At 42.8% G+C, this 9,549-nt stretch overlaps 1 protein-coding gene across 1 annotated transcript; it reads right to left on the minus strand.

The window, feature by feature from the left end:
- Positions 1–6,228: 6,228 nt before the first annotated feature.
- On the minus strand, positions 6,229–9,159 carry LOC133883731 (phosphatidylinositol 4-kinase gamma 4-like). The gene is made up of 5 exons (XM_062323146.1): positions 8,999–9,159; positions 8,737–8,852; positions 8,564–8,658; positions 6,917–8,478; positions 6,229–6,793 (listed from the first exon to the last, which is right to left on the minus strand). Exons 4-5 carry the CDS (start codon positions 8,252–8,254, stop codon positions 6,416–6,418), a joined length of 1,716 nt encoding a protein of 571 aa, XP_062179130.1. The 5' UTR covers positions 8,255–8,478; positions 8,564–8,658; positions 8,737–8,852; positions 8,999–9,159; the 3' UTR covers positions 6,229–6,415.
- Positions 9,160–9,549: the final 390 nt, after the last annotated feature.

Raw genomic sequence — 9,549 nt, forward strand, 5'->3', positions numbered from 1 at the left:
CATACTCATATTGTCCCGGAGAGGGCTCCAATCCCTCCGCGTTGATGACTCGCTTGCTTCCCCAAAAGCTTGCTCCGCTTGTGTATGCATATCGTATGCCTCTTCAGTCTATGTAAGATGAGGGTCATGTCAGTAATACGATGGTTTGACCAATGAAAATTGTTAGAAGTACCGCATCACTTACCACAACATGAAGAAGGCAGGAACGATCCTCGGGGAAGGGTCTGGGGGCGGTTCTACAAGTATGTTGAGTAAGGTGGCACACGTGCGCAAATGGTATCATCAAAGGTACTCCCCATACATGCTGTTGTCGTATTGTCCAGCAGGAATGACAACATCCATCGCGGGTGACTTCGTCCATCTCTATATGTGCTCAGCATTCATAGATGCCCAGTACTGCATGCCTCCGCTCCCCCATGCGTTCCTCCTGTAAGTGAAATAAACAGTTATAACTTCTTAACATGGATCACCTAAGGTGCTAATGCTACCTACAATAACACACTTACTCATTCGCCCGTTCATCGTCTCATGGAGGAGGTACAGACACCACCTGTTGGTACCCGAACTGCCTCTGTACACGCTCAGGAGAATATACCTTTATGTTATTCATATACAAGAAGCATTTGGTCATTCATAAGTCTGAGTCACGCAAACAAGAGGATAGGATGAACCCTCCAGTCGCAATTTCGGCCACTCGTGCCATAAGCCATGGATCCCACTCCACATGATCGGTGTTAAGTACGTCTAGATCACTAATCACCTAGGAGTAGCTATCATGGTCTTGCTGCTAACTCCATCTAAGTCTAGCATGAATCCACCGATATCTCATCATAAGGCTCATGTCATCTGCAATGCCATCGGAGATGGGGACTAGATATTAGCTCTTCCTCACCCAATGTCGAAAAACCGGGAGGTACTCCTAGCTCCATGTCTGTAAAAGGTGTAGGCAGCATATAACAGATCCCTTCTTCTTTGACCGTTGGGTTGCATCACACAATCCTCTATAGGTTGTAGCTAGCCAGCACAGCAGATCTCCAACTGTAAGATGTTGGCTCATAAGGACGTGACGTGAGCTGACCCGCTAAGTATATAATATGGGGGAGGACATAATCGCCTACCGTGTTGCAGAACATGATGCCTCCTAGCATGATGTACATATACACCTTATAGTACTGCATAACAGTAGCCTTATCAGCATCCGGTGGGTATGGACCGAACTATGGCAGCCCATGAATCCAAGATATGGAGAGACTAACATCCTTTATGTCATATTACACATCAAACCTATAAGATGCAAAGGGTCAATAAAGCTTTAGTAGAACTAGAACATTTGAAGTGCATTATATAATAAATAATTACCTGCTCTCAATGTAACCCTTCTACTGCTCATTTGCTGATCGTGAAACTACTAATGGGGTGCCCATGATCAGCAGCTCGGTCAGCATAGCCATGTCCCTCAATGTTACAGCCATCTCACCAAAAGTAAAGTAGAATGTGTGCGTCTCAGGATGCCACCGGTCGATGAGACCTGTGAGCAGTGCCGCATCAATTGACAGGAGAGTTGTCCTACCACCACCCGTCATGGGAGCTTCGATCATCATGAGAGGGGAAGGTAGTAGTTCTGCCTATGCGAGTGGCTCATGGAATCGAGCATCTAACTCCTTAATCATGTGGACACTCCGGGCACGCAACAGAAGCAACTGCAAAGATATCCAATATATGTATTGAGTAAGTAAAAAATTATCATGGCAATTAAAAAGCACATATAATCATGGTACCTATTGCCCTGTGAAAATCATCCTTCCTCTATGGTCCTCATCGTACCGCTGCCGAAAAAGCTCGAGAAGACCACCATGAGGCATGACAATGATTTCAAGCTTCATGGTTCAATAAAACAACACATCTGTGATGCCAGTACTATACGATATATTATAAAATAAGTAGTACAACTAATAGGTGAATAAAAATTTAGAATATAAACCATGTCTGCGAATAACTTTATAAAACAAACTAAATTGCAACAACTCTAATACAATACAATTCGATAGTGCCCTAATAGTTTACTGTCGGGTTGGATAAGTCCTCCTGTCATGGCCAGGTTGTTTGCAAATTTTGCACTTGCATAGGCTGTTAACAATATATACTGCATCCATGTCACCTTGTAGCCTCGTGGCTCTAAGCCTTTTAGGATCCATGAGTCGTGCTCGGGGATAACGTACCCACTTAGGCCCCTAGATCGCTTTGTAGCTGCTTCCAATTTTGAATGAACACATCTTTGGAAGCCATATGCTCCTCACTGCATCGATCGTGAAGTACGGTGATATGTACTGTGATCCATCATTGTCGCCCACGTCCCTGTAAGCGGAAAAGGCATGGCAACACGGGATATGGTGCAGTTTTGACTTATTGCATATGCACTTCACCTCGTGAGGTCTAAGTTGACATTGTTGCACGATGTTCCCTGCGTTATACCCTAAAGCATACCTGTGACGGCACATGACTTTGAATTCATTGTTGGCCAGGTTGTAGATCCTGATCTGGTGAAAGTGTGCTTTGTTCCTCCTTCTGGATATAATTTCCTCCACCTTATGTGCGAACTGCGTGCTGCACTCCATAGCAGCATTACCATAGACTCGAAAGTAGTTGGTGGTTCTATAGAATATGAGCTCAATGATGGCACACAACAGGAGGTATGTACACCTTTTAGGACATTGTTGAATGCTTCTGTTATGTTCGTTGTCATGATAGTGTACATAATATGAGATGCAATAATTTTATAATGACTATTTGCATAAAAAAGGGTAAAATACGATCATTAAAATGCTATATGTTAACCTGGCACCGTCAGTGTCATAGATTAGAGCCCAACGCTCTGTCGGCTTCCCCGCTATCCACTGGCTAAACGTAGCATGTGAACAGCTAATGATAGTTTGGCCCCCCACCATTTGTGTCCACAGACGGTCCTCTTGTGCTTGCTGCTCTGCCAACATCTTGTGAGTGGTCTCATTTAACTCTCTCCATATCTTATTGAACGTCGTCTGCTGGTTCTGAAGACACAACCCTTTGAATCTCTTTACAATAGACTTGTTACAGTACCTTGTGTACAGGTTCACGCCCAAGTGTCGTATGCACCACCTTCTCTCCATATTAGGCCATGCAATGGAGTAGTTTGTGCTATCATGCAGCACGTCCAACGCATGCAGAAGGCCTTTGTTACGGTCTAAGGTGATGCAAACCCGTTCCCTATTGCCCACGGTATGTATCCTCACCAAGGTGGGGAACCACAGCCAGCTATCATTGTTCTCACTCTCAACCATTACAAAGGCGAGAGGAACGATCTTATTATTTGCATCCACCACATACAACAAGCATGCAATGTCTGAAACCTTTTATGCATTGTCCAAATGACTAGAATAACCTAATGAGATATCAGTCAGTGGTGTTGTATGACTCATCCTCTAGCTTGATCAGCTCATCTGTCATGGCGCACTAAGTCCCTGGATTCATCATGGTGATATTCTGCAATAAGCTCGGAGCATAGTTGTAAGACTCTTCGAAGCTTCCAAATAGCATCTCCAATGCCTTCTGCTTCCCTCGCCACGCGATGTGGTAATTTATCAGTATATCCGTCTTAGTCTGTATCTCCTCCATAATCGATTTTGGCGATAAACATATGTTCGTGCCAATAAGGATGATGAGAAGTTGGGTTATGAATCTCACGTCAACAACATGGCTCACATTCCTAACAGCCTCTTCGCTGCATATATGTGGGGTGTGTCTACTAATCATAAAATAGTTTTCATATTTCAACTTATATGCTCGTACGAAGTAAGGACAATTCGTGTGCTTGATATACCTGACCTCATACTCCATAAGGTTAGACTGGGTGCACTTAGGGTCTCTTCTTATGATTACATCATAGTTGTTAATAAAGTGGATAACCTCCTCTCTGTTATGAAATTGATATCTAACATGGATATCGCTATTCTAGTATCCTCAGTTAGATAAGGTGTTATACACAACGATAGCATAATCTAGCAGCCCAGCACCATGAAAGTACTAGATCATCGGTACCGGGTCATCATTGTCAGCAGCTTCTTCATCCCCGCTATAACCGATTTCATTATCTATGCATCTTGTGTCTACCTCAGAAAGGTCCACTCCAGCTCCCTCTGTACCAGAACTGTCCTCCCCAACATGCACTCCTTCCTCTTCATGCATTACCTGCTGACTTGATCCTTTCACGCTAGTCACTACATCATCTTGCACCAGGCGTAGCACTATATTTATGTACACCTCCATTTCAAAGTTCTCCTCCAATGCCTTGTGTGAGTGCAAAGCCCATACGTTGTTCCTTCTCATCTCGAACAATGTATGGACAACGACTGAGCTGTTTGGAACAAGCCATGGCCGCACACCCTCTAGGACAATAATATGGGACTGCTGGTTCATACGCAAAAGACTCATAACATGTGATTTCAGATCATCTAGGTCAATAGGTAGCTCAATCGGATTCGCTATGTACTGGCAGTTCTGAATTGTTACGAGCCTCCTGTGCAAAACAGTGGGGCGCTCTCCATAATAAATATGAATAGTCATACCGTATCTACTAAACAAACGTATATATAATAAAATAAATACTTAGATGTATGTACGATACACAACAAATTACGCCTCTGGATAAATAATAAGTAAATTAACAATACAAATTAAATAATACAGTACTTAACAATGCTAAATATTTAAGTAATTAACAACACTAATTAAATCATCAATATTGAATTCAAATGAAATAATTAATATGTAAGATTGAATTAAAATAATTTGATTAATCATATTATTCTACAACCTAAGTGACTAAGCTAATTAATCAAATTATTTGAATTAAACTAATTAATCCGATTAATCATATAACTCTAATAACTCTGATTAAATTACATAAATACTCTAATTATACTAGTTAATGACATTCATACTATTATACTAAGGGAATAATCTAATTACGCTAATTAATGAAATTCATGTTATTAAACTAAGTAAATAATCTAATTACACTCACTAATCAAATTCATAGAATCAAACTAAGCAAATAATCTAAGTACTCTAATTTATCAACTTAATATAATTAAATAAATGTAATTGAACGGTTAAACAATCTACTTACTCTAATTAATATTACTAATCTAATTATTAATTAAATGTGTAATATAAGTACTTACTATAACTGAAGGGAGCTCTCACAAAGTGTTCAACTCACGTTGTTGCTCCTCGCGTTGCTCCACTCCTGCTGCTGCTTCTCGCCTCGCATTGTTGCTCCTCAACTGAAACCATCTCTCATTTTAGAGTACCGGCTACAAAGGTGAGTGCGGGGACAAGAGACGGCACCGAAAGCAACACCAAAAACAACAGCAAGAGACAACACGACAGAGACAAAGGTGTTTTCGACACCTCATGTGCCGAATACGGTATTGTGTACCGTATTCGGCATCACATGTGGTCCCGAATACATCCAATTTTTGATACACGGTGTACCAAAAATCTATTTTCGATGAATAAGATGTCGAATACACATGCTATATTTGCAAATATAGTAATATGTTGTCTAATTTTGTAATAGAAGTTTCGTATGTTGTCTATTTTGCAAATACAGCCGGTTTTCTAGTTGCTTCTGAGGTAAGACTGTTGTAACAGTGCTAATGTCCTTCAAGGGGTGTGGGAGCAGCAATACGAACATTAGCGGCAAAAAGGTAAAAAAAAAATAGAGCAATTTGCTAAGTACTATCATAAAAATCGCAAAAAGTTATAAAATACTATCAGTGTGAGGGTGACATATGGACCCTAGATCCATATGTGATCATTATAACCGATGGTATTTTTCAATATGGATATTTTTGCAATGATATCAACCTAATTTTGCTAAAAATAATAATATCTAAAACATAAGAAAGCTGAGTTTACAGTAAATGAAATTCAATATGCAAGACGTAATATGTTATGATAAAACTAATGTAGTCAACAAAACTAAAATCAGATTTACGGTAATAGAAATACTAAAAGACACCATGCATACAAGTCGAGCTTCAGTTTCTTTTATGATACTACTAGAGGCTAAAAGCAGATCCAGAAAAAATCAGCATGGCACTGCACCGGGTAGAACATAAGAGCAGGTCCAGCAAAATCAGTAAATGAACATCCACGTCGTCACATGTATATAATGTACCGTGCTGATAAGATCCAACGAATAGACATATATTCACAAAATGTGCGCAAGAAATGTACTTCAGCGACTACAACCACATGAAATCATTTGAGGATACAAACAAATGAAATCATTAGTTTCTTAACCAGTGCCTTGTCAACATACTTACAACAAACTCGATACAGCTGGAACAACTAGATCAGTTATTCTGAAATTCTAAACAAACTCCTTGTCGAGGTGACGGTCTATGATTTCAGATACGGTTTCTAAGAACATGTTTTCACTTGTCCCTGGAAGAACAGCATCCTCTGCTTCCTGGATGATGTCCTCAATCTCAGAGTCTCTATTCACAGTTTCCCTGCACAGTATGCGCCCTATGTCATATGGTGTGAGGCCTCGAGCTACACCTTTCTTCAAAAGCATGGTGCTGATGCGCAGGACACGAGCACATCTTGGAGACAGCTCCCACCCGTGGAACTTGAGAAGCTTTATGTCTTTTTCAGCATCTAGTGTTTTGATGTATGCAATGGTTTCATCACTGAATGGCTCATGGGCTTGGGGCCAGTAGAGCCACTCAAACGTACAATCTTCAAACTGCATCATAATAGGGCAAAATAAGTATCATTGGCTTCATAGAAAACAAGTATCATTAGCTTGATAGAGTAACTATGATGCAAGGGTATGAAACCAAATAAGTAATGCAAGAAAAATAATCACCTTCTCTGGCAAGCAGTAACCATGATCAATTGGAATCAGCTTGTAGTTGCTGCCTTCTCCCTCCTTGCACACTAGAATGTTCCCGGCATGACGATCAGCATTCGCTAACCTAATATCTAACACTGCTATCTTGTGGACCTCCTTGACTGGAAAAGCACGAGGACCCATATCCTCAGTGCTTCCATTGTTCTTCATAAACATTTGCAGTGACCCAATCTTGAAGCTCTTCCCCCTATGTAAAGAACGGACCAATGCTGTGGGAGGCACACCAGAAAACCCGACACTGTGACCATATTTACAATCACCAACTGGATGGTCAAGAATATAAGCTGCAACTTCCCTTAATGCACCTTGCCCTACAATTGTTCCCCGCTTCATTCCTTCCCCATCAGCGGACAAAGGAAGGCCCCTTGGGTTGTTTTCAGCCATAGGTTCCTCGTCAATAGGCTTAAACACAGCAACGTTCTTCTGACCTGCTGCATCTTGCATGAAGTAAACCCCTCCTGAACCTTCAGCTGACATCACAGGCAGGTGTCCATTCTCCAGTCCAGCTATGGTTGTGCTTATCATTTTTAACACTTCAGGTGACAACTTCACCTTTGGATTAACAGCAATTGGTTCAACAAGAGCAGGCCTAACACCAGCTGATTTTGCAGGGCTCATAGCATGAGGTTCGTTTGGAAGGTTGGCTTTCTCCTGCGGGTTGACAATTGTAACCAAAGTGTCTCTAAAAACTTGCTGTGTTCGTACCTTTGCTGGTTTGCGGATGAACAGATGAATCACAGCATCATCCTTCTTGCTAATATCAGCAATCAGCTGGTGGTCCTGAAGCTCCTCACCATCATATTCAAGCTTGTGATTCTCCAGGTTACCAATATCCTCGTCATCCTCTGCAGCAAGCTTAGCCTTGAGAAACTTGACATTGCGGCTCTGGTCCACCTGGAACTGAAACTTCTTCCCTGTGGCAGTCTCAATGTTGATCACCCGGAGATCAGACAGCCGAATAACAAGGTGCAGAACATTTCCCTCGGTCAGCCCATAATCCTTGACAGGGCAGTTGTTGCGTGCCAGCTCATGCCCATCCAGCACGAGCCGCTGTTTCGTCACCACAAAGCCCTTGAACCGCTGGATCCGCAGCTTGACTGAGGCGATGGATTCAGAGCCCAGCACGCTCATGGGCATGGGCGGCGTGCCAGGCACAGCGAGGAAAATGAGAATGGAATCCTTCAGCTGCGACCCGGACAAGCAGTGTGGCGACCGGCTGCCGTCGAAGCGGATGGGCAAGTGAGCAAGGTCTTCCGGGACTGGCCCAAGAACGATCAAACCAGCTGATGACATCTTCAAGGGGGGCTAAGGAGGCTGGAGCTTCCTCCACAGCTACTACCACTACTATTTACACTACAACTACAAAGTTAGATCCTTGGGACTACGAAGTGGACGCCATGGAGACGGCAAGCCAAGGGTTCCTTCCTTCCCAGTCTAGGATGGAGGAAACCCTCAGAGAGCCGCGCAGCACAGCAACCGAGGTTACAAGCCCATAGCTCGCTCGAACCACATCAAATCTGCACAAAATCGGAGAGCTTTCAGGTACCGGGCAAAAAAATGAAACAGAAAATGAGGGAAGAAGGAAGATTGAGGAAATCGTACCAGGATTGGTGGGATTGGAGGAAAAGTGGTGCAAAACCGTCACTTCGCCCCACTAATGGTCGAATCCTCAATCGCGTGACAGAGGCAGCAAAGGCCTGGCCATTCGGAGCGTCAGTCACGAATTCACTCAAATCACCACTAAATCATAACAAAATGTCAGTGAAATTGCTCACCGGGACACCCCCCCCCCCCCTCCCGAATGGGGAAAAACACTAAAAAATATCGATTCCTTCAATCCACTCCACGATGGCGCTACAGTCTCATCAATTACTCACCTCCCGGGCGAAACCTGCAGCATCAATCCCAGATCAGCACAGCCACATCGATTCACACACCCAAACAAAATAAAAATCAACCGCAAAAAAATACAGTGAAAATTGCAGGACCGAATCGGGTGCGCACACGGGACCAGGAGGATGAGAGGCAGCAACTCACCACCCGAATTAAGGAGAGGTTTGTAGGCTTTGCAGCAGCTCCAACGAACCCTTGCTCCTTGCTCCGCGGTTCACGCACGAGAGAGAGAGGGGAAGTTTTGGTTGGTTTGCAGTGCACAGCAAGAGAGAGAGAGGGGAAAGGGGGGCAGCTGATTTACGAGGGGCCGCGCCGTCACTTGACGGCGTGAGTGCGTGACGTGCCGGGCAGGTGCAGCTTCGCGGAAGGAATGATTTTTAATTGTTGACGGTTTTGTCCCTGGGGTGAAGACGAGAGCTAGGGTGCGAAGAAATCTCGCTGCAAAAGATTGAATGCTGCTAAGCTGGATTAGAAATGCTTATTGAAGGTGGCCGGCCTGGCTTCTCCAGTAAAATATTGGAATTGACTAGATCAATTCCGAGATATTCTACTAGCTTCCTCACGTTTATATACTACTCATTTCATTTAGAAATAGGAAACATATTTTTTTAAGCTTGATCAAATTATATTTTAACTAAAATTTTCTTATAAAATATATCATTTATAGCTATAAATATATACTATGAAATTATTTT

This window comes from Phragmites australis, chromosome 10, assembly GCF_958298935.1.
Source record: "Phragmites australis chromosome 10, lpPhrAust1.1, whole genome shotgun sequence".
In the NCBI taxonomy this organism is placed as follows: Eukaryota; Viridiplantae; Streptophyta; class Magnoliopsida; order Poales; family Poaceae; genus Phragmites; species Phragmites australis.

Coding starts and splice junctions, on each gene's coding strand:
- LOC133883731 (XM_062323146.1), bottom strand. CDS start 8,254: ATGTCATCAGCTGGTTTGATCGTTCTTGGGCCAGTCCCGGAAGACCTT. Junction 6,794..6,916: donor GTTACTGCTTGCCAGAGAAG/GTGATTATTTTT, acceptor ATTATGATGCAG/TTTGAAGATTGTACGTTTGA.